At 46.5% G+C, this 23,954-nt stretch overlaps 7 protein-coding genes across 7 annotated transcripts; 4 read left to right on the top strand and 3 right to left on the bottom strand.

The window, feature by feature from the left end:
- Nucleotides 1-2,535: 2,535 nt before the first annotated feature.
- On the top strand, nt 2,536-6,661 carry PGRI_060080 (uncharacterized protein; the record flags this gene model as incomplete). Its single annotated transcript, XM_040793722.1, has 6 exons — nt 2,536-2,786; nt 2,843-3,155; nt 3,209-4,899; nt 4,951-5,660; nt 5,978-6,120; nt 6,185-6,661. 6 exons carry the CDS (start codon nt 2,536-2,538, stop codon nt 6,659-6,661), a joined length of 3,585 nt encoding a protein of 1,194 aa, XP_040648577.1.
- A 1,093-nt stretch (nt 6,662-7,754) lies between these two features.
- On the bottom strand, nt 7,755-8,396 carry PGRI_060070 (uncharacterized protein; the record flags this gene model as incomplete). The annotated part of the gene is made up of 1 exon (XM_040793721.1): nt 7,755-8,396. One exon carries the CDS (start codon nt 8,394-8,396, stop codon nt 7,755-7,757), a length of 642 nt encoding a protein of 213 aa, XP_040648576.1.
- Nucleotides 8,397-8,478: 82 nt separating this feature from the next.
- On the top strand, nt 8,479-8,827 carry PGRI_060060 (uncharacterized protein; the record flags this gene model as incomplete). Its single annotated transcript, XM_040793720.1, has 2 exons — nt 8,479-8,513; nt 8,572-8,827. The coding sequence occupies 2 exons, from the start codon at nt 8,479-8,481 to the stop codon at nt 8,825-8,827; spliced, it is 291 nt and encodes a 96-aa protein (XP_040648575.1).
- A 1,583-nt stretch (nt 8,828-10,410) lies between these two features.
- Nucleotides 10,411-12,329, bottom strand: PGRI_060050 (Carboxyl transferase; the record flags this gene model as incomplete). The annotated part of the gene is made up of 3 exons (XM_040793719.1): nt 10,411-10,889; nt 10,947-11,529; nt 11,634-12,329. 3 exons carry the CDS (start codon nt 12,327-12,329, stop codon nt 10,411-10,413), a joined length of 1,758 nt encoding a protein of 585 aa, XP_040648574.1.
- Nucleotides 12,330-12,626: 297 nt separating this feature from the next.
- Nucleotides 12,627-14,678, top strand: PGRI_060040 (putative pyruvate carboxylase; the record flags this gene model as incomplete). The annotated part of the gene is made up of 2 exons (XM_040793718.1): nt 12,627-12,676; nt 12,725-14,678. The coding sequence occupies 2 exons, from the start codon at nt 12,627-12,629 to the stop codon at nt 14,676-14,678; spliced, it is 2,004 nt and encodes a 667-aa protein (XP_040648573.1).
- A 478-nt stretch (nt 14,679-15,156) lies between these two features.
- PGRI_060030 (putative inositol 5-phosphatase) lies at nt 15,157-16,500 on the top strand (the record flags this gene model as incomplete). Its single annotated transcript, XM_040793717.1, has 1 exon — nt 15,157-16,500. The coding sequence occupies one exon, from the start codon at nt 15,157-15,159 to the stop codon at nt 16,498-16,500; it is 1,344 nt and encodes a 447-aa protein (XP_040648572.1).
- Nucleotides 16,501-22,212: 5,712 nt separating this feature from the next.
- On the bottom strand, nt 22,213-23,661 carry PGRI_060020 (putative RNA 3'-terminal phosphate cyclase; the record flags this gene model as incomplete). Its single annotated transcript, XM_040793716.1, has 1 exon — nt 22,213-23,661. One exon carries the CDS (start codon nt 23,659-23,661, stop codon nt 22,213-22,215), a length of 1,449 nt encoding a protein of 482 aa, XP_040648571.1.
- Nucleotides 23,662-23,954: the final 293 nt, after the last annotated feature.

Below are 23,954 nucleotides of genomic sequence, written 5' to 3'. Positions count from 1 at the left end.
TCGGTTATCTTAAACAAGATTGTGTCGTCCTCCATACAGAATAATTGGTCACACGTGTTTATTCAAGCTGACCATGGTGAAATGATCAAGTTTGAATCATCGTTGGACGAGGGTTATTTGAAAATCAAAGAGCATCTGGTTTATGTCGAGAAGATGCTGAAGCAAGAAATTGACACCTGACCAGACAACAATATAAATTCATTATTAAGATCATTTCAAGGTTCATCTATCTAATTAGCGTATTTTCCAATGCACAGATAAATCAAGGCTATGTTTTGGCCTACCCGGGCGCTCTTGGTATTAGTCTCCCGCTCAATAATAAGGCCCCACGCGCACTTTCTTTTGCCTCCTTTCGGATTCACTCAAGCCTAATACGGCAAAGGCGTTCAATAGCGCCAGATGAAAGTAGTAATGTCTCGCAATTGTTTTAAACTTCCCTGGTATACTCCGCAGTATCATTGGCCCTGTGGACAGCTGTCTACGCCAAGGCTCGGATTTTATCTTAATTACCGCTCCCACAGGTTGCCAAGTGCCAAGTTTCATCAAAATCCAGGCTTATGCAGCATTTAATGACGATCCAAAACAGTAGGGTAGGTCAGTCGTCGATCATGACATGACAGAGAGTCATGGTTCTCTACCATCTCTCAAGGTGATGTTGCTATGTTGTATGTAAGTACAATTACAGTCAAGCTCATTCAATTGGAACAATGAGTTTGCCTAGGTGCACGCCCTATCTACTTAATTTCCTCTGCCACTTCTTGGCCTTCCTTTTCCGTTTTAGTGCTCAGATCTTGCCGCCTTGAGGTCTGAGCATGTGAGCGCCCGGGGCCGCCCCGATCTGCCCACTAAGCATGCTCTGATTCTGGGCAAGGTTAGGCTTCCGTAGAGCCCACAAAGCCTAAAGCCTAACCCACGAACCTTCCAAGGTTTGCGTTAGGCTTGAGCCCCGGTCCTTAGGCCCACGATAGGCTTGAGGGGTTTTTTTTCAGACTCACGGTCGAGGCGTTATTATCTTTGAAGCACTCCATTTCGTCGCGATCGCGGGAATGGGCTCGGCATTGCCCATTTACACCAGGCAGGTAAACGAACTACGACACAATTTTTTGACTGGGGCCATGCGAAATAGTGTACGGATACATACATGGTACCCATGCGGCCCACCAAATCATACGGTGATGTGCAGGGATCTAGGTACCCGCCTGTGCTTCGAACTTGCGCCATCGACCCAGAACCTAACTGGCTCCTCTAAACTCCAAATCGCAAGGTCTTATCAACCGTTGTAGGAGGCTGTTTAAGATTAAGGTCACTCCACCTCAAAGACACGTGGCGGATATAGGTTTAATGATTACACTGCCTGGCCAGCTCGGACACTAATAGCTTCCGGGTAATATACCTACCCTATCTCAACTATATAATCCACCTTGGTAGTCGACAATAATCAATATATTTCTATTAAAGTGAGGCACAAGCTCTGATTGGAAACAGTCTTTACCATTCCGTCTTGACAGCCCTCGCGCCCACCCTAATCACGGTAAGTCACCAACACTCAGGGATAAGGATAACAAAACAAAACTCTATTAAAACAATGGACTAATCCTATACTTTCAGAACAATTTATCACTACTTCACTCTATACGCTGGAAGTTTTCAAAAATCAATTCCGAAGACGTCATGCTAGACTGGCTCCGAAAAATCTTCGGCGCCGACAAAGTTGCCAGGAAACAGCAGCATCGGAGTCGGATGCGAAGTAAACGGATGCGCGCGCGTGAACGAGAACTGCATTTGCAAACCCAGAGGCAGGAGTTGAAGGGCGGAAAGCGCAGAACACCGTTCTTTTGGGGGTCACCAGGTGTTACTACCCCTTTACACCAGACAAGGATTTTTAGTGATTGAAGGGGTTTGCTTTTCTTTTCTTCTTTTGGTGAGTTTTGTTAGACTGCCGAGACCAATCACGTAACTGATCTGAGCAGCTTAGCTATGGATCAGTGATTCCTAGACCCAAACCTCGGGACTCGGGAAATCTACATACTCAAGTGAGCTTGACTCTGAATTATAAAAGCGGCAGCTAATATAGGGAAGCCCCACTAGACAGAGGAAATCAAGGACGTGTATGTTGTACTCCGTAGGTACCTGTGGACGGCCCTACCTATATTAGATAATAGCGCCAAGACTACCTAATTAGGCCTAGATCCCTCAATTTTGACATGTGATTCTGGCACTTTCACATAACCTGCAGTCTCTTATTGGCTCTCTTTTATATTCCGTCTTTTTTGGTCCAAATTCTGCCCTATTTCCAATTTTGTAAAACATTTGCCATCCGACGATCCTTCGATTTTAATGGGGTTGATATATTATTAAATAATCAATAGCGCCGATCGCTGGTTTCCACGTTCTCCTGGAATACTGCTAAAATCTTATTCTATCCCCTCATTCTCTCCCCTTTTCAAGGAATGTCAATTCTATTTGTCGCTTTTCGTCTAACTGCCTCCTCTCAGTAAGCTCACTTGCTTGCATGTGCATGTTGGAATAACTGAAATGGAACCTTCTCAGCGAGATGCCCAGCCGGCGGCGTCCCCGCTTACCTCTAACGGGGAGGGGTCTCCCTCACCCGTAAAGGCCGCGCCGGCTCCCAAGGCCGGCAGAAAGCTCCCAGAATGGCTGGATCACTTCAATGCCCGCGATCTTAAGGTGCTATTCCGTTGCTCGCTGGCTGCGTGGGTGGCGTTGCTGTTGGTCTTCATCATGCCGTCTGTGAGCGTCATTGGTACTGCAACTTTTTTTGCAGCGTAAGCACCTCTATGTATATCCATGCGGCATCAATCGCTAATCCTACTACGATCAGGTTGGTACTCTTCATGGTGCCCCCGACTGGCATTGTCTTTATTTTCCTTTTAGGAACTCTGACTCTCGTAATTGGTATGGCTTTGGGCTGGGGCTGGGGTGTGGTCGTCATGAAGGCAGCTATGGCAGCCAGACCAGCGGCCGAGACCCAGGCCAAGATTCAAGCCCTAGGACAGGCCGCATACAGCCAGGCCAATTCCACCGGACGCCCCGTGGCAGCTATCCAGCAGGAGCTTGTCTACACCGGCTGGATGCTTGACTCTCGTGTCACGGCTGTCTATTATTGCCTAATCTGTTTGTTCATTTATTTAATCGTGAGGATTTCTTGACCCCTTATAATCATCAATACACTGACCATTTTGCGCAGTCTCGTCTTCGGGCTATGAACCCCAAATTCATGCTGATGCAGATTTTCGGAATCATCATCATCGATGTTTCTCTGACCATTGGCCCGCTGCTTCCATCATTTAGCGGTACTATCCCTAAGGTCTTGATCGAGCCTGCCGCTATTGGAATTGGATTGGGCCTGGTCTCCCATTTCATCTTCTTTCCTCGGTCCACCTCCCATGTCGTGCTTGGTGGCATGGAGGGACTGGTGCAACTACTCAAAGGGCCTCTAGATGTCACAGAGAACAGTCTTCTAAAGGGTGAAGATTTAGCTATGGCAGATTTGCAAAAGATCAAGGTGAAGGCTATTGCTGCTTACAAGAATCTCAAGCCGGCACTGAGCTTTTTGCCGCTGGACTTCTCCGTCGGTTGGTGGGGTGCTGATGACGTTAAGAGCATGAAGAAACCAATCCGCCAGGCTTTGATAAATAGTCTGTCCCTTCTGGAAGTTCACATTGCCCGCATCGGGGGATACACGAAGCTAGAAAAGCTGCACCAGCTTACTGTGGATCGAGATTCGGACTCTGAACCCCAGGTCAATGGAAAGGAGAAAAAGCGTCCACGGGAAGTTGGCATGCGCCAGCTGATGGAGAGTATTAATTTGGTCCAAGCACTCCGGAGCCCGGAGCATGAATCTATGCGATCGGAAACTATCGAGGTATTGCGCGAGTCCAGCAAGGATATTATTCCAGCGTGTCAGGAAGCTGTTGGGATCATCGCAGAATCCCTTAATACGGTTAATAAGCGTTGGTTCGGTCGCCCTTCCAAGGAACATCTCAATCAGTTGCACGAGCGCAGTCAGACAGCGCTACAGAATCTCCAGGCCCTACGCACATCCTTTGCGACGGAAACCACCGAACGTCTAATTCAAATACATGCGGAGATCTTCGATGAAAAGGGGATGCTCAAGGCCCTTGACGAAAATTCATTGCCCAGAGTTCGAGGTATCACCATGGGAATGATCTTTGAAGAACAGTTACTCAATGTTGTCGACGGGTGGGAGCGAGTCCTGGGACAGCTTGTCGCTCTCCTGAAGGAACGCCAGAAGATCCGTCTGTGGCTACCCAACGGCTTGCGATATGCAGTCAACTGGTTTCGTCGAAAGAATGCCATTGCACCTGTGATCGCGGCTGGCAACCCAGTCATCGACCCTGAAGTCGCAGAGACACAGTCCAAAGCGGCACAGCATCATCTTCGCATCAGCAGAGGATATCGTGCTAAGAGAGGCAACGGCTTTGCGCGCGCCGTTATAGGCACCTACCATTGGTTCATCAACCCGGACGGTCTTTACGCAATGCGCATGGTTGCTGTCACCATCGCACTATCTATTCCTGCTGCGATTCCTCACACTGCGGGCTTTTATTACCGCGAGAAAGGAATCTGGGCCCTCATCATGGGACAGACGACACTGGTCATATACATGGCCGATTTCACTTTCTCCCTTCTTTCTCGAGCCATTGGCACCATTTTTGGCGGTATCCTTGGCTTAGCTGCATGGTATATCGGTTCAGGCCGTGGCGAAGGTAATCCGTACGGTCTTGCCGCTATCATGGCTGTTGTCATCACGATTCTGATGTGGGGACGTATCTTCACCCCTCCTGCCATGCTTCAGGCCATGATTATGGCTGGTGCGACCTGCATCCTGGTTATTGGTTACAGCTTCGAGGATACGTAAGTAAATTACCTCATTACGAAAAGCAACATGACTGACACACTTCCCAGGCACATCCCAACTTACGGCAATCCTGGTTGGGGTTATAATGTTTTCTGGCGACGACTTGTGCTTGTTCTTATCGGCTCCGCAGCAGCACTAATTGTGCAGCTATTCCCCCGCCCACCATCCGCGTCGCGACACGTCTGCAAGTCCCTTTCTAACGTCATTCGGTCATTGTCGGATCACTACGCGCTTCTCTTATCCTGCTGGGGACAAGGGCGCGAAGAAGGCCTGGCTGCAGAGAAGTTGGCTCTTAACGTCGCTGAAAGTCTCACCGCACTGGACGGGCCGATCGCGTTGCTGCGCTTTGAATTTTCTAGCTCGCCATTTGACAGCGACCGTCTCGGCCAAGTACAATCGCTATGTCAAGAACTCAACCAGAACATTTCTCGCCTACTTTACCTATCTGCTTCGCTGCCAGAACACCTACAAACCCGTCTAGCTCGTCAAGCTGGTCTCCTTGACCATCACAATATCGGCGACGTCATGGCTGTTCTAGGCGTGGTTGAACAATCACTTAAGACGGGTGACCCCCTGCCCGAGGTGCTCCCAACACCATTACTTAATCGTTGCCACGATTTCTGGACAACGCGACAGGTGGATATTATGCTAAGCAAGGATTTAATTCGCGACGAGAACTACCGCCGGTTCTGCGTTGCCGTGAGCGCATACCTCAAGTTTCTGGCCGCAGTGGATGACCTCGTGCTTGTGATGAAAGGTACATTGGGCGAGTCTCACATTGTCAGTCGCGACTTGTTACATGAGCAATATGTATAAAGTGTGTATATTGTAAAGATGTGTTGTATGTTGTATATAATTGTGCATATAACGATGTGTCATAAAAATTGGTTTCCTCCGCACGGGGTTTTCTCCAATTTTTCCCCCTCACTCCAAAATTCTTCTAGCCCTTTTTAAATGGCTTCCTTTCGATCCTCTGTGTAAACAATAATTTTAATATTCAAAACTACTTTCCTATGGCCTCTCGCCTTGCCCGTCTTCCCCGGTGGATGAGCCACTGGCTCGGCTATCGTCCAGAGGCCGTGAAGCCACGCTCTAAATACGAAGTCGCTCTATGGTCCTTCATAACCTCATTCTGCGGTCTATCAGTCGTGCAAGCAATTTTTCACTATTCCGACTACTTCATAAATCGCAATGTACCGGGTATAGTCGCATCCTATGTAAGTGGCAAATATCGAAAGAATCGCATTCTCAAAAATATCCACATTGACTCACACCAAACAGGGTGCATCCGCAGTCCTCGTCTTCGGCGCAATCGAAAGTCCCCTTGCACAACCGCGTGCTCTAGTCTTCGGTCATTTCTTCAGCGCCTTAATTGGTATCTGCGTTACCAAATTATTCAGTCTGATGCCCGATCAGGCGCGGTTCGAGTCCCTCCGCTGGCTGGCTGCTTCGCTCTCAACAGCTATTGCTATCGTCGTTATGCAGTTGACCGGAACTACTCACCCGCCTGCTGGCGCGACTGCTTTGCTCCCGGCTACTAGTGAGGAGATCTGGCGGCTTTCTTGGTACTACTTGCCTGTAGTTCTGCTGTCTTCTGTTATGCTCTTGGTGTGTGCGCTGCTCTTCAATAATTTGCATCGTCGATATCCTGCATTCTGGATCGCGCCTACTCCGCCAAAGCCTGTTGTGCCTTCTCCTGTGCCCGTGCCTGTTGATGTTTCATTGGCAGATGAGAAGACTGTGAAGTCTCCTGTTTGATTTGAGGACTCGGGAGGAGGAGGTTGTTCTTAGAGAACTTGTAATACAATTTGGGGAATGGTTGCACGGCATATACCGCTATCCGTTTGGTGTGGCATAGTGTAAAATGTATATAAAAACTCGTCTCCACTACTAATACATTGAGACTGCGAGAAAAAAATAATTTTAATCACTTGAGAACCAGCATACTATGTCCTATTCAGAATGTTCGCAATCCTAGTTTACACCGGTAATATTCAGAAGCAACCGCTCGGTAGTATCTGGCCAGGCATAATTTTGCGACACCACAAGTCGCCTTGGGGACGTGGTGGAAAAAGTCAGCGTTGTATAGGGTCGCAGGGTGGCAGGGTAAAGCTCGAGGGTAAAGCTCGAAGGGCGAATACAATAGCGGGTATCTTCGATTATTCTTTAGTATAGTTCAAAAGAGACTAGTATAGTTGGAAGTTTTCTAATTTCATCCTACGACCGATGAGTTTGGCCCTGTGAGGTTTACCCTGCTACCCTGCGACCCTATACAACGCTGACTTTTTTAACTCAGATACTCATAACAACCAATGATGAACTCTTTATGCTCTTCAACTTACGAATCTGGACCTGATTGTGTAGGGCATCCGTTTCGTCTCTTTTTCTAATTTTTCAAAGCATTTACAATCTCAAAATGTTTTCTTTTCAAACATGGCACCATATACCAATTTGATTTTCTCTATTTTTTTCCTATTTGTTCCCAACCACAATTTGCCCTAAAAACTTCAAAACCTGAAGTCCAAACCCAATTTCACCCCGAAAAAAAAAGCAATTTGACCTCCAAAAGAAAATCCTCCTCCAGAAACAATTTGACCCTCAAAAAGAAAGAAAGAAAATAATAATAAAATAATAAAAATCACCAGAAACAATTTGACCTGCAGAACAGAATCCTCCTCATCCACGAATAATTTGATACCCAAAAGAAAAAAAGAAAAAAAAGAAAAACATCGTCCCCAATAACAATTTGACCAAAAAAAAACACAATGTCAGAAACAATTTGACTCTCCAAACTCAACCAAAGAAAGATTTCCGCATGAAAACACCATGAAAGATACCAAATTCTCCGCACTCATTCCTCCTCACTGGAAGTCACATAATCAGTTGAGAGATCAGGGAGAGGGGGAAGTGGAGGCGACAGAGATGGATCTCTGTGCTGCACATAGACACCCAGGCACTGTCCGCACATGCAGCCGTCAACTTTGAAGTAGAATCGATTCCAGTACTCTCGCAACATTGCCAGTCGCCAATCGTCATCAGATGGGGATCGACGTGTCCACTTCTTTTGCTCCAACTCCACAAGTCGCGCGTTTGCCGACGCTTCCCTGTCATCGTTGGACAGACCTTGCAAACTGAGGCTTCCAATTTGGATCGAGGCCATCCTGAAGATTTTCAACATGTGGGCCTCTTCCTCATAGAAGTCTTGATAGAGCAGAGAATGCTGTGCACAGTCAACAAGAAGTGCCAGCTCTTTCATCAGAATCCTCAGGTTGTTGCAGCGTGCCTCGAAGCAAACTCCATCCTTCTTGGTGCCGTTTCTCATAAGCGCCCACATTGAGAGTGTGTTGGCGAAGGATTGTAGCTTCGCTTCGATGAGATTGAGCGTTCCTTGACCACCGTTATCGCCGTTAGACAGGCCTTTAAGGTACTTTGCGTATTCATCCCGGGTGGTCTTGAAGCTGGCGAGGGCGGAGGACTGTATGATAGCCCGCATCTTGACGATGGTAAAGAGGATTGAGATTGTGGGTGGGAGGTTATGGTATGATGAGGCTGGTTACCGATAAAGTTAGCTGCTGATGAAGGATGAAGATGATACGGTGAAGCTTACTGTGTAATGATGTGTTGTAGACGTTGTAGATGTTACCAGAGTACGATACCCAATATGGTAGGGCTCTAGTAAAGTTAGATGCTGATGAGAATGAACATGAGGATGATGAGGATGAAGATGAGAAGGATGGTGAGAAAGAGGAGAAAGGTGACTATGGTGAGGAAGGTAACGATTGTGATGATGAGGATGGTGATGAGGATGGTGCTGAGGATGGCGATGAGGATGATAAGGGTGATGAGGGTGATAAGGAAGGTGGGGATGGTGACGATGGTGACGATGAGGACGGTGATGAAGATGGTGATGATGGGTGGGGATGATGATAATAATGATGATAATGAAGCTTACAATTGATGATGGTGAGTGAAGATGAAGCTTGACGCTCGGTGAAGAGAATGTGAAAGATGATGAAGGAAAAGGAGGAAGAATCGTGAAGGTGAGGGCTTTTGTACTCGAGCAATTGGATCTAATGGTCCCAAAATGGTATACAATTGTCACTTGCCTCCGCCTGCGCGCAAGAGACAATTGCCCGAGATATGTAGGCAATCAATCAAAGCCAATTGACTAAAGGACTTGTGGGCACTAGTCCTTCATGCGAAGCCGGAAGTTTCTCTTTAACTTCTACAAACATCAAGTACAGATTAATTATCATAGTGTTATCGAGACTATACGAGGGATTAGTATCTATAACTAAACTGTCGTCGATGGGTGATCTATCATATAGAAATTGTGGAGGAATTTGGGTTGGAGATCATTATGAATCAAACCATATCTGTAAAGTCAATCATCCGTACATCCGATAGGATTATGTGTCATTATACGAATGGTTAAATGATATAATGGATCTATAGAAATCATTAGGCGAAGGAGTCGAGCGATTAACTTTGGGGAAGAAGTTCTCCATTTGAATTAAGAATCCAGACCTTTTATCCGCTACCCTCACAAACACTAATTAAACAGAGATTAAGTATCCCCTATTAATGCGAAAGGCAATTGGCAATTATAAATAAAGTCTCGTCGATGCTTCATTTGTCGCGTATAAATTAGGATGGATTGGGTTAGACATAGTAGGTTTATAGGAAAAATGAGCTGAAGAAATTTAGGGCACAAGTCCTTCATTCTAATTGGACCTTTCATTGTTTACCTCTCCGAACACTAGGTACGGATTAATTACCATAGTGTCATCGAAACTATAAGAGGAATAAATATTCATAACAAAACTACTTGCGATATTCAAGCTATCATGTAGAAATCGGAGAGTAATTGGGTTCAGATCTTTGACTATGTGTGATACCCTACCTATGAGACACATATCTGCAGATAAGTCCTATTCATTTAGCAAAAGGACTGCAAATATATTAATATATAGTGTTGGATCTAATGGAAGGAGAACGAATGTCGTCTTTGTTCGCCCGGACTCCACTTCCTATTTATTTAATATTTTATATCACCTAACATAACGATAAAAGGTATTATTTTAGACGAAGTAATATGAATCTTCATGGATCCAGATTTCCTAGCTTAGGATATAGGATTTAAGTCGAGCCTTTAGGATGCTGATACCAACAAGAACATAGTGCACTGATTAGCGTGGTGAATGAGTGAGTAACTTGCAAGATAATGCTATAAGACATACATATGTAGGTACTTGTAAAATTTTACCTACATGTCCACGGGTATACATGCCCCTTATCATTCGCATTAAAGTCTTGTAGGCAATGAGCTCGAGTCTGCGGATAGTACATCGGCGGACTCCAGCTCATTTTTGCTTTTGGCGTTAAATACCTCAGAAGCAGAGCCTGCGGTTTCGTTCCGGCGCGCTGTCATTCTTTTTCATTTTTATTATCAGGTTCCATAAGTACCATCAGGCTGTTTCACATAGCATAACGATCTCAAGCTTCTATCAGGCAAAGGAAGGCTGCAGCTTCCCACAGGCTCTATCTGCTAACCTCTCTTTAAGGAGCACCTCATAGACATACGATGCCCATGAACAGCAAACCTTCCGCGTATCCTTCGGGTCGATAATCTCCTCGATCCCAAACGCATTCGCTGTACGCACCGGATTCATCAGCCGTAGATACTCCTCTTCCAACTCTTGATATCGCTCCTCCTTCTTCCCAACCTTCTCAGCTTCGCGTAACTCATGTCGATGCCCAACCTCAATTCCGCCATCCAGAGGCAGGGAACCCCATTGTCCAGAGGGCCAAGCAACCTGCATGACTGGATCGCGGCAACCCAACATAATACCACCCGCCACACCAAACACACGTCGCGTGATCACACTGAATACCGGCACGGTAGTGCTGAAGTAAGCTTTGGCAAGCTCAACACCCCAACGCATTGTCGCCGTACGCTCAGCAACAGTTCCAATGGCATATCCCGCTTTAAGCAACATGTCAGCCCATTGCAAATTAGTGGAGATAAAAGAATGTTACTCACGGACGTCCAAGAACTGCAGAATAGGCAGGTTCATAACGTCGCACAACTTCAGCAGCCTGGTTAACTTCTGACTACCAGCGGCATCCAGTGCGCCTCCGTTCACTTCACAGTTAAGCGAGATAATGCCAACAGGACGGCCGCCCAAACGTGCAAGTCCACCAATTGCAGTGCGACCCCATAACGCTCCAATCTCAAACCAGGAGTCCTTATCAACTACAGAGGTGATGATTGAGCGGGCATTGTACATCCGTGCTTGTCGTCGAGGGATGATACTCCGCAATGCAATATCCTCGCGGTCCTCTGGATCGGTGCAAGAAACTGTGGGAGGTGCATCGCTCCCACTGTTGGGGAGATATCCCAGAACTATCCGCAGCTGCTCGTAGCACTCTGCCTCATTGGCGGCGAGGTTATCGATCGTGCCATTCATACAATGGACCATCGGCCCACCCAGGTCTTGGAAGTCGAGACCTTCTTCAAATGTTGCGCCCTCGACAACCTTCGGGCCTGCATTGAACAGTGCTCCAATGTCGGCTGCCATCACGGAGAAGTGACAGGATACCACTCTCGCGGCACCTAGTCCAATCTACACCACCAGTCAGTACACCTTATGTAACCAATACCAAATGGATTTGAATAAAACACAAAAATCAACCAAAGATGGAAAGAAATTTCCAGAGAAAAACTCACCGCAGGCCCAACAACAGCCCCCAAATTCGGAATCCCCATATTCAACTGCTTGATAACATGGGGAAACGACGAAACATGGGGAAGATAGCTCCACCCCTCCTTTCGAATCGTCGTTACACTTCCACCTCCCGAACTCCCATCAACAAGCTTAACAACCGGCAAGCGAAGCGCAATAGCAAGCTTCTCCACATAAACCGTCTTACCTACACTCGCACCGTCGGCATGTCCGGACCGGATACTGAAATCATCAGTTGTAAGGAGGACTTTTCTGCCGCGAAGCAGTCCGGCGCCTTGGACGTTATTGCTGGGCACGAAGGAGACGGGCTTTTCGCGCATCGGCGCCGTCTTTTGCCATGTTACCGTGCCGGACACGGACCCAATTTCTTGGAAGGTGTTTGGATCTAGGATTTTCTCAATGCGTTCCCGTACCCATAGCTTGCCTGCTTGCTTTTGGCGTATGTAGCCTCGGTTGTTGGGGTCTGGCTTTGCGGCTATTGCACGGAGCGTTGCTAGTTGGCCTAATACATCTGAATGATCTGCTGGGAGACGGTTGTCTGTGGCCTTTGACTTTGATTTGGCCTTGGGCGTTTTTGTTTGGTTTTCTGGTTGGGATATATGAGATGAGACCTGGTTCAGGCGGTCGGTGGCTTGGTCCTTGCTTGTTCTAGCCGATGGCTTGTCATTGTCTTTTGTCATGATGTAATGTAACAATTGATATGGATTGGTGTATGTTCCTTGTGCGCGGTGTATACAACATCGTCTGTGTAGAATTGGAGGTTGTTTAAGGAGTTGATCTACTGAGGGGGTGGTTCCGAGGGCCGAGGTCACCCATGGCGAAAGCTATAATACCTTGTTGAATGGAAGTGTCTTGTAATCAGATATCTTAGAATATTTTCATTGATCTCTATTGAAAGATATTATAAATTGCTTCGTTAATCTGGGTTGCTTGGGCTTTTTCATACAACTACCCCAGATTTTCCCCTTTTACCCTCAATGTCGTCCCCGCACTCACGGCCCATCAAGCGATTGTTGGTCGCCAACAGGTATGAACTTCTACACATAATTTTATAACATACTCTGATATTTGCTAGAGGAGAAATTGCCGTTCGTATTCTCCATGCAGTACGAGAGTTACCCGAGCCAGTTGAGACATTCGCTCTCTACACATCAGATGACCGATCGCACTGCGATCTAGGGCGACCACAGCATGCGATTGAAATCCCATCGGCGTCATCATATCTCGATATTTCCCTCCTTATAGAAATAGCCCAAAAGCACTCCATTGACGCCGTCCATGGGGGGTATGGATTCCTCAGCGAAAGCGCTGAATTCGCATATCGCATGTGGCACGAAGCTGGGTCTCTCGTTATAGGACCTGGATGGGAAAACCTCGCCCGAACAGGCGATAAGCTGCAAGCAAAACAGCTAGCGCAGCAATGCGGCGTCCCTGTTTTGGAAGCCATGGGGCAACCTACCTCCAACGTGGATGAAGCACATGCGTTTGCTACACAAATTGGTTTCCCAGTCATGATCAAAGCTGTTGACGGTGGAGGTGGTCGTGGAATTCGCCTTGTTCGCGAGGAGCGTGAGCTGGATAATAGTATTCAGAGAGCTATTGGCGAGTCACCGTCTCGGTCTGTCTTTGTTGAGAAAGCAGCCGTGGACGGATTTCATCACGTTGAGATTCAGATTATTGGTGATGGCACGGGTCAGGTGCGACATCTCTGGGAAAGAGATTGCAGTGCTCAGAGGCGGTTTCAGAAAGTGGTTGAATGTGCCCCAGCTTTGATGCGGGATAGAGCTTTGGTTGGTCAAGTGATCGATTCTGCGCTCAAGATGGCAAGTAAAATCTGTTATCAATCATTGGGAACGTTCGAGTTTCTGGTCAGTGAACAGCGCGGGGAATTCTACTTCTTGGAGGTGAACCCGCGTCTACAAGTCGAGCATACCATTACGGAATCTATCAGTGGCATAGATTTGGTGCAGACACAACTGCTCCTCGCCCAAGGATATACTTTACATCAACTAGGCCTTGGTGCTGAGGTCAAAGCAAGTCATCCTCCGCCAAATGCCTTTTCAATCCAACTTAGACTGTGTGCTGAAGACCCAAGCAACGAGTTTTCCCTAAGTATTGGCAAAGTTACTGGATTCACCGTTCCTAGTGGCCACGGAATCCGGGTAGACACCCATATCAGTGCCTCTGGCTCCCCACTTGTTGTGGGATCCAACTTCGACAATCTTCTAGCGAAGATAATCGTGACTGCGCCAACCTGGGAAGCATCGGTTAGAAAAACCCAGCGGGTCTTGGCTGATTCTAGGATTGACGGTGTGAAAACTAATATCAGCCTTCTACGAGGGATCGTGGCCCATCCTGATTTCATGGCCGGCAAAGTCGACACCCAATGGCTTGGGCTCAACCTCGGCGCAGTACTCCAACAAGGGGAGAACATATCAAAGACTGTTCATGAGCAGGATATTCCTAGCCCTTCACAGCAAATTCACACCCAAAGCGGGCTACCAGCCTCAAATCTCCTGTTCCGAAAAGGAGATGCATGGTCGATCACGTTGGAACCTCTGTCTAAAGATTCCCAACAATCAGACAAAATTGCCCATCATCTGCGCCTGTCACGGGTGCTACGCAATGAGTTCCCTACATCACTGACTGCCGAAATCGAATATACAACGCCAACCTCACAGGGTGCAATCCCTTATCGGATGCAACTTGAAACTACTACGACTGCTGCGTCGGCATTAGTGTCCTCCTCGCATCGACGAGGTGATCCAAAGAACCCGCACCACATCATCCTCCCCCTTTCTGGCAAGTTGATTGAGATACTGGTCACGGATGGAGAAGATGTTGTTGAAAACCAGGTCCTAGCTTTCGTCAAGCAGATGAAGATGGAGCTCGAAGTACGAAGCCCTCGGAGTGGTCGAGTCAAATGGGTTTATGAGATGGAAGATGAAGAGGAGGATGTTGCTGAGGGTATGCTACTAGTTGAGTTGGAGCCAACCAATGGCAAGGTGGAAGTTCGGGGCAAGTTATGATTCTTCGTATAGACCAAGAGCTTGAAGTATAGGATGAATAGTATTCAATCCCTATACAAATCAATTTGAGGGGTCCCAAATATCACCAGCAAATCAGCTTGCAGATCCACCTGGTTCCTCAGCATCATTGGTCTAGTGGTAGAATTCGTCGTTGCCATCGACGAGGCCCGTGTTCGATTCACGGATGATGCACAAGAATTTCTTTTTTTGATGTTTTTGTATTTTGGCCCTAGAATCATTTGAGATCAATAATCAAACCATAATTGAATGTGTTGTTATTTGCACGTACCTGTAAAACATTGAAGGTTGTCTTAAATCTATTCGAGTTTTTTGTATTTACTTTTTACAATCCAAGGCAGGCGGTCAGAAAGAGCGGTCACTTGTACATGTGACGTCACCGCTTCAGCTTCCCCATCCTCAACTCTGTTTTTATCCATCTGTCTTGACCTCTGGATTGATCCAGAGTTGAGCTTTCAGTATGGATGCCCTCGGTGTCTATGTTCTGACCTTTAACTGTGCAAGAAACCTTGTCGATGTCGATGCATTCGCGAACCACTTTTTCGACGCACTCCCCGCGTCTGGTGCGGGGAGCTCCGCACCCGATCTAATTTTCCTCTCGCTTCAAGAGATCGCACCCATCGCCTACTCATTCCTCGGCGGTTCCTATCTTTCGCCCTATTTCGATGCATTCCGCCGTGCCGTCCAGAAAGCCTCGGCACAAAAATGGAACCACCACTATGTGGACTTCCTCACCGACAATACGGGAATGACCGGCCTGATGCTTTTCGCGCGCGATGATACTTTGAGCAAAGTTGCATGGATCGATACAGCCCATGTCGGCGTCGGGGTTCAAGAAATGGGAAACAAGGGCGCTGTCGGGGCACGCCTGGGATACGTTGTTGAAGGGTACCCATCCAAGACTGTGGACCTCACTTTCGTCGCAGCGCATCTCGCTCCCATGGAAGATTCCTATGAGCAAAGAAACAAGGACTGGAAGAGCATTGTCGAGCGACTTGTATTCACACACAGCAGCAAGAGACCAGCAGAGAGGTCAAGTGTGGATGAAAATACCAGCCTTCTTGACGACGCAGCATCGGCGCACGCGGAAGGCAGTCGCAGAGACCTCTTCGCGCCAAACGCCTATCTATTCCTTGCTGGAGACCTAAACTATCGCACGTCGAATATCGGACCCTCGGCTGGGGAGATTGAGCAATTCCCTCGGCGCAACGTCAACCTCGATGACCCATCGCACTATTCCCACCTTTTGAAGAACGACCAGCTTTTGCGCGAGATGAACTACGGCAGGACCTTCCACAGCCTGTCCGAGGCGCCTATCGATTTTCCTCCTACCTACAAATACTCGGACGCCGCGCGCGAAGCTGTCCGCCAGGGCTTGGATACGGATAATCTTGAATGGAAATGGTCGAATCACCGCTGGCCTAGTTGGTGCGATCGAGTCCTTTACCTCGATAAGCCGTCGTGGGTTGGTGAAGCTGGAAAGGTCAAACCGCTCGCTTACAATGCGCTGCCTCTGTTCGCTCAGTCTGATCATCGTCCGGTTGCGCTCGTTGCATCGGTGCCGCTACCGTCCTCAGACGCATCTTCAGACACTGAGAACACAAGATCGGGTGTCCGAGCTGTGGCTCCATTCTCTATCGATCCGAGTTGGAAATCCAAGCGAGACATGGCGCGACGAAAGGAGATTGTAGTGGGTGCAGTTGCGTACCTGGGACTGACCAGGGAAGGAAATGGGCTGCTGCTCGTGTCCCTGCTAGGTATCTTCGGAGCGTGTTTCATTCTTCGATCTATGCTGGAGATTTAAGTGATGGTGTGATGGACGGCGCTTCTCGGAGGCTTTCCTTTTCCTTTCTTTTTTTTAATATCTCTCTATCCTGTTGCCCCTTGGGTGTTTTCGGAAGAATATCATGCAATGCTATCAGTCGCCAAAATCAGGCACTGGATGAAATGACCATCTATTTCCTTTTCTCTCTACATAATCTCCAAGCTTCCAAGGTAACACGGTTACATTGTCACCAGCCTCAAATGAACGTCCTGTGACGCTACAGGGGGTGAAATCCCCGCATTTCTTCAAATAAGACCATCAGATAACTCGACCGGCTGCAGTCGCAATTATGTATCAGATTTTGCTAGCAACAACCTAAACTAGGTAGTACTCTGGAATCACATGAACCGAGATCCGAGTCATGCATTCTGCAGGTGAGATGTTGAAGTCGGGCTTGAATTTCCAAGATTCTATTCTCAGATGAAGTCATATCTGCTTCTAGCTTCTCTCCGATTATCGCTCATTTTTGATTTCCCATGACTGTGATGACTGGACTGAGACTGTAACCTGCAGGGAAACTGCACAGGTCTCCTCGGATATTGCCGTCACTGCTGTCGTCGTCATAGGTTCCCACTCTTCATAGTCTTCCTTTTTTTGTTACACAGGGTTTATTTATTTGCCCTGGCTGTAATGGTCCAGATTCTGAGGTAAATGTTCGATCCTCTTCTAGACGCCAGAATATTTCTGTTCCTGAGTTGTGGGCCATTCTTTTACGGACCGGAACATCCGGCTGCGGTTGTCCTTGAAATACAGTGAATGTGCTCTACCTCCAACATATCCCTGTAGTTAAATTAGTATGTCACACCAACCATTAACATGCGATAATGCATGGAAACAGGCCACATGAACCAGTCAAGTGACCAGTAAAGAGCCTAATAGCTTTCTACAGGCCACGTCTAGCCTTCACCGTGTGTATCACCTTACGAAAACGTTGCCAAGGGAAAATGTGAGGTTTCGTGAGAGGCGGTGTATAGTCTAAATATTTTTATAGATCTGGACTTCTGGAATACGTTTCTGGCTTGAAAAAAAAAAAAATGAAACAAAAACTCCCGGGCTCCACAGCCTCCACAGTGAAAGGGAGAAACCATACAAAATGTAGGACCATCAAGGGTTATTGAATCGGATTGAAGTTTCAAGAACATATAGGAATGTCATTGGTTTAAACTGAATATATGAGGTAACGATCATCCATGGAGTATGTATGGAGTATAGAATGGAGGGATAAAAGAATAGGGGTACAATCGCAAAGGCAAAAAAGCAAAAGATGTCATTGACAGGGCTGATCAGGAGAAAGTGGACAACACAGAAGGATCAGAATGTTCCATGCAAACTTACAAACAGGCCTGAAAAGGAAAATTGAGGAAATCCCCTGAGTTCGGTGGAGATTCCAGAAAACAAACTCCATATGGAGAGAGGCCCAAGACCCAGAATTCGGAATCGAGGGGTGTCTTTAATATGAAACTAAATAGAAAAAAAAAAGGTACCAGTTTCCACTATATATCTACAACTCTACTGTATATTGAAATGTTCAAGCGCAAATTTACTTAATCTGAAGCTTAACAGTTTGGATTAGGCTGCTGTTTCGAAATCTGCACTTGTCAGCTGATCCACTTGTCCCTGCAATATACAAGACTGCGAGTCATTCCTTCTAATGCCGTCTTTTTTTTTTTTTGTATAGCCGATCCTTGGCCCTTCATGCACCGAAGACCAGCATTTGAGCCGATCATCCCGCATCTTCGGGACAAGGGATCATGATCGACCGATCTCTGCAATATTAGGTATTGGATGTGTAGTAAAGTGATCTATCGTATAAAGTTTACACAAAAAAAAAACCGTTGGAAAGATCCGGGAAGCAGTTGAATGTATCCATGGAATATACCCAATTAGCTACCCAGAGATCTCTCTACCCAAAGGGAATAAAAAAAAGAGATAAAAAAAGGATGATTCAGATGGTTCAAGTTAGAGAGAGATTAAAGAACAAATAATATAAAATAAATAATATACAGTAAAACATGTAAAATAGGTATAAAAAATACACAATAATATAAAACATAAAGAATGAAAAAAAATAAAATAAAAATAAAAAATAAAAAATAACCAAAAAAAAATCAAAAATAACCAACCCCAGCAAACGGCCGTAATAATGGAACCCTAAAAATTTTAATCCTCCTATTTCACTGCCTAGAATTGTAAATGTTTTAAATGTCTAAGCCAATATTTGAGCCTCTAATATAAACCCCCTCTTCTCCCTCTCTTTCTTCAATTATCTAGACCTTGTGGCTGAATTTCTACCTTGATCCTCCGACGTCATTGTGTTGTACACATTCTAGGCCTTGCTTATTCTCCGTTACATTTAAGGTCAACTTTTTTTTTTCTTCTCTTTGAGATTCTGAAAACTATCATCTCATCATGTATTCCTGCGCAAATTATCCCCGTGGATGCCGCGGTCGTGTGAACAGACAAGGAGCGAAGTGTTCGGACTGCGTTGTATGTGATTCCGATATTTTTGAATCTTTAATACAAAACTAATTCCCTTAACCAGTCTCTAAATTTGCGCCGTCCAGCTTTCGCTTCGCCATTCGCTCAACCACGCGAATACAAGCGAGCGCTACCCTCAGAGCTCTTTGGCGAAAAGACATCCGAGCCTGAGCTGTAATGAATGCAAAGCACACTTCCCGGGACGGTCCGGAGAAGAACCCAGCTCCTCGCTAGGTTGCGTCCTGCCGGCTGGGATTCACCTCGCATGATCAACGGCCGCTTTGTTCTTTCTTAATTGCCTCTCTTTCTCTCTCTCCACATCTCTCATATGCATCGCCGGGAGTTTCTTTGTTATATTCGGCGGCCGCCTATTTGCTTTGTCCAGTTTCCCGGTTTTCCGCATATTACCTCAACTCTATGATTTCGTCCCTCACTACATTGGCCGGGCTAATGAGTGAGCTTTGACGAATCTCCTTTTGGAAACCGGGAAACTTGGCATGGACTTCGCGAACATTTCCTTTTTCACTCGCTTGGGTTTGTTCCTACAAAGAACGGCCCGCTTTGTTTTTGCATGGATAGATCGCTTCTTTTTTGCATGGATACCGGACATGGATCTGCCACTGGAGGGCAGTGGCGCTGATGGATTGGGTTCTTTCAACTCTCTGGTTGATCGTTGATCGACCCCTTCTTTTCCTTGCGCATACGTGTGCTTTGATATTTCTTGTTTTTTTTTCTGGTTTTTATGCCCTATTTTTATGTTTTTTAACTGATGTCGACCCTTTTCTTTGTGAACGGTGATGCCATACCCCTCTGTTTTATTTGCGCTTCCTATCATATGACCCCCCTAGTGCTATATACCTATTTACAACATATTGTTATGTCTTGACTATCTGCTGCCATCTCCATCTAGAATCTAGAACTAAATCTAGAATACTCAGCCTTGCAAAGTATAAACCCGAGATCTATTTTAGATATCTTACTACCCAACCTCTAACAATGACGCGCTTGGGTCTTAATGACTAGACCCTCAGCCCCAATACCGGGGGCTGTGAAGTTTCGGCCCCAAAAACCCCTCCCAAACCCGTCATGGGGATTCGGTACCCGGCTAACCCTCTTGTCATTTTCAGCCGCAAGAGCTCCCACGTCTCATGCTGAAACAGACATCTGCGCCCGGAAACACCAAACTAAGTAATATAAAATACTCTATTAGAAATATGCTCATGTACCGCACTCTGCGCACCCAACCTTGCACGGGTACCCTTCACCACAGCCCTCTCAGCCCATTTCGCCCGTGTCGCATCGCCCCGATCCCCTGCGCCATGCCGAGACAACACCTCGTAGATCCCCGTCTGAATCTAGACCTTGCTGGTCTGAATCTATAGATCTTCGCCTAACGATAGATGCGCGGATGGCATGTTCTTCTAGTAAGTGGCCGAGGATATGTTACACACGAGGTTAGGCAATGGCATTTGTGCGATGCTTAGTACGACATGCACGGTCGATCGTTTATCGGCTTGTCTTGATAGCTCACGCTATGCAGGGGTGATCCCTGTCTTGGGCGCACACACATATATAATACACAAGCTCTTGCGGGTGGTATTTGGGTGATTTACCGGAGGATTTGGTTTTTTTTTTCGCAGGTTGTGAAAGTCATGTGGTCACCACATGTGGTTTTTTGGGGAGGATCTAGACTGAGTGGCTGGGCCTGGCCTTTTTCGGAGAATTAACGGTTCCGAACTGTTGTATACGGAATAATATAAGACCTTTTTACAAGATAAGGCACGTCACACACACTATCCGAGGAACAGGGAGGGGAAAAGGGGGAGAATACCGAGGAGAAAGAACTATGTCGATCGCTTGTCTCAGAGATAGATAGTTCCACTCATGTTTTGTCCACATCTGAAACTATTGTCTATATGTTTAGTATAATTGTAAGCTAGACATTCTTGGGGTCAAAATGAGAAAAAAAAAACCGTAAAGAATTAAAGATACAAAAAGAGACTAAAAAAAGATTAAAAAAGAAAAAAAAAAGAAAGACAAAACCCACATTCCATAGTTGTCGGATATGTAAAACAAAGCCCAGTAAGCTAAGGAGGCTAGTGTTAAAACCGCTTCTAGCCGCTTCGAATGGCCTTCTATGCGGTTTCTCTTTTTAGATTTCAAGCCCCTTTTTTCTTCGCTGTTTTCTCTCGGTATTGCCGTAATTTTCGACGCTCAGCCACATGTGATTGTAGCGGATCACTGTTTCAGGAACTGTGGGGAATTTGGCACGTTCCATCTGAGATGCCTTTGGGAGTTTTATCTGTTCGATGGACGGAGTAGTGTGGCGTTTATTCCATTGACACTTTGTAGATATTCCGAGTGTTCGATGTATTAGTATCTAATATTGTCAGATATTGATGGTTACTTTGCTGGGCACTATATTTTACACATCTGATATATTATTGGGGTCCTATCCCTGAATCTCCCAAAGTACAGGGTGAAAATTCTAAAAGATTACTTTCTTAATTACCTAGATTAATACTATATTAACTCGTCTCGCCAATGTCCCGACGCAATGGTAACATGTTGTGCAGTGCATAGAACAAGGGGCCAAGCATCGGAAGATCAGAAAATATACTGGATTGGGAAAACAAAAGGACAGGGGATGACCCAAAATTCAAATCAAAGACTCGTGAGCTTGTTTATATCCAACAAGCCAAAGTGGATATCGTGCGTTGTTACATCTAACCCGAACACGAACACTCAATATCCACCGTGCCCTATAAGCGTTCAAAGAACCCCCTCTCAACCTCTAATTCGATACAGATGTGTCAAGCTATCAAACAAGCCGGCGTGGAGATATACCCGATCCGATCGACAATATATGATTTCTCGGCTGTAGTTACCAACTCGTTATTAGTTGCGTTCTGGAACACGCCATCGGGATAATAAGCGCGGGAAGTTGACCGGCAAGTTTGGCCCCCTGGTCAAAGAGCCGCTTTGGGGCGTAGATCCTTTAATCTCGGGTTCTAACGTGGGTAGGCGCGTTACGTGGACACCGGCACTTGGCGGAGAATTTTTGCGACAGATTGATTTTTTAGCGTAAGTATTACCGTGTTAGGGTTTGATCAGGTACCGACATTTTATATCTTAGGCCTTATTGGTAGATCATTGAAAAGCTCAAAATTCAATTCGTGCCGGCATCGCCGATGTTTCTCTAAGTGCAGCCTTTTAGATACCCAACATCTGCTGACATACCCACTGTGCGGTCTTCGTGTGAAGTGTCCAATCTCGCTCGTCTTCCAAAGTTTCGGTTGCTTCGGTCTCATACTCGCCTGGGTGACAGACCTTTCCAAGTGCCTCGAAAACAACAACTTGATCTCTCATATGTGCATCTAGACAAGCTCTCTTGCTGGTGGAAGGACTTTTCTGGTCTGGTTGGGTATTTGGGCTCTCATTTGAGATTTCCCGTATAAATCCTTCCACGCATCGGTGGACTAAATCTGCTGCTGCAGAAAATGCTAAGTTGTTTTGAGAACCACGCCGAGGATCATGGGCTGGCTGGTGTTTTTGTTTCCCCTTGTACTTTGGCCTAGGCAGGCGATCGCTGCAGATAATATCGTGGCCAATTTTGAACCCTGAGGAGGTATGGGCCACAAGAAGGATATATATGTGGCTACGGTGATATGTAACTTCCGATGTGTGGATTCTGATAGGAACTGGTGTATCTTCGGCTGATGATTTGCCGAGGGTGTCCTCTTGGAGTGGAGATGACGGAGAGTATTTGCCGAATATAGTCTGATCGAGCTTTCTGGTTTCCAGGCAGAGAGTGCGTTGGGTGACTTTTTCGATAAACTGGCGAACAGTACTCCCTGTTCCCTCTTCTGCGTCTCCGCTGATGATCGGTTGATCAGGTGCGAGTACTGTGATATCAATTTGCGTGACTTTTCCGCGTTTGTGATCCATTAAATTCATCCGCGGGAAGCTGCATAGAGCCTCGGCTGTCCGATTCCGATCTCTTTCCGATGACCCCTTAGGCTGATGTACGCCATCTGGGTTGTGTTCGGATGCGAGTGTATATACAAGAAAGGTGATTTCTCCAAGGTCAACCGGCCCCGTTGTCCAGCCACGCTTGTGAAGGACAATGGATAAAGGAGGAAGTCCAAGTTTGGCGAAATTTGGCGCGATAACTTGCGCTGCGTAGTCATATGATGGAGACCAAGTAGCGTTGGTTCCACCAGTTATGTTTACTTTCACAAAAGGAGCAGCCGCCTGCGATCCAGCATAAAGCAGATAGGGGTAGAGGGTCTCGAAGACAAGGAAGATGGCACCGGCAGTCGTGAGCTTGATGTTGTATTCGGACTTTATACTCACTTGCGACAACTCCCGGAGAGGTCCGTCTTTTGATTTGGTTGACTGAGGAAAGAAGTTCAAGTACTCAGAGCCAACCTCACCTCCCGATACTTTGCTGTCGCTAATCTCGGCTAACAGTTTCACTGCTGCTGCATGGGTTCTTTTCAACCCCTTCTTTCCCTGTCTGTTCGCGCGAACATGATCAATACTAACTGGACGGCCAGTCAATGCAGAGAGTCCGATGGCAATTCGGACTAGCTGCCCACCTCCTTCCAGGGTTCGGCCGTTCAAATAGACATGGTTGGATGAAGTGGATCGTAAGGCCATTTTAGGTAATCTGGGGGTTTTCTTTCGCACTGAGATCTTGAACTCTCTCGAGAATTGTGAACAATTAATATATTCATTTTGACCAGTCTCGCCGTTATGTCTTGAGTCAGAACGAGTCAGACCAGAAATGAGGCTGAGGTGCATCTTGGCGTGAGTCACCATTTTAGGGGCTAACCCTTAAAAGTTTAGATCTTGTCCCTAAGGGTGACTATATTGCTATTGGCTTGAATTTGGAGACATTAAACCCGATGAGCTGAAATTGCCATGAAGTTGATGAAATGGAAGTTGCTAAG

Source organism: Penicillium griseofulvum (genome assembly GCF_001561935.1).
Source record: "Penicillium griseofulvum strain PG3 chromosome Unknown contig_95, whole genome shotgun sequence".
In the NCBI taxonomy this organism is placed as follows: domain Eukaryota; kingdom Fungi; phylum Ascomycota; class Eurotiomycetes; order Eurotiales; family Aspergillaceae; genus Penicillium; species Penicillium griseofulvum.
This window is presented reverse-complemented; position numbering and strand designations above follow the sequence as displayed.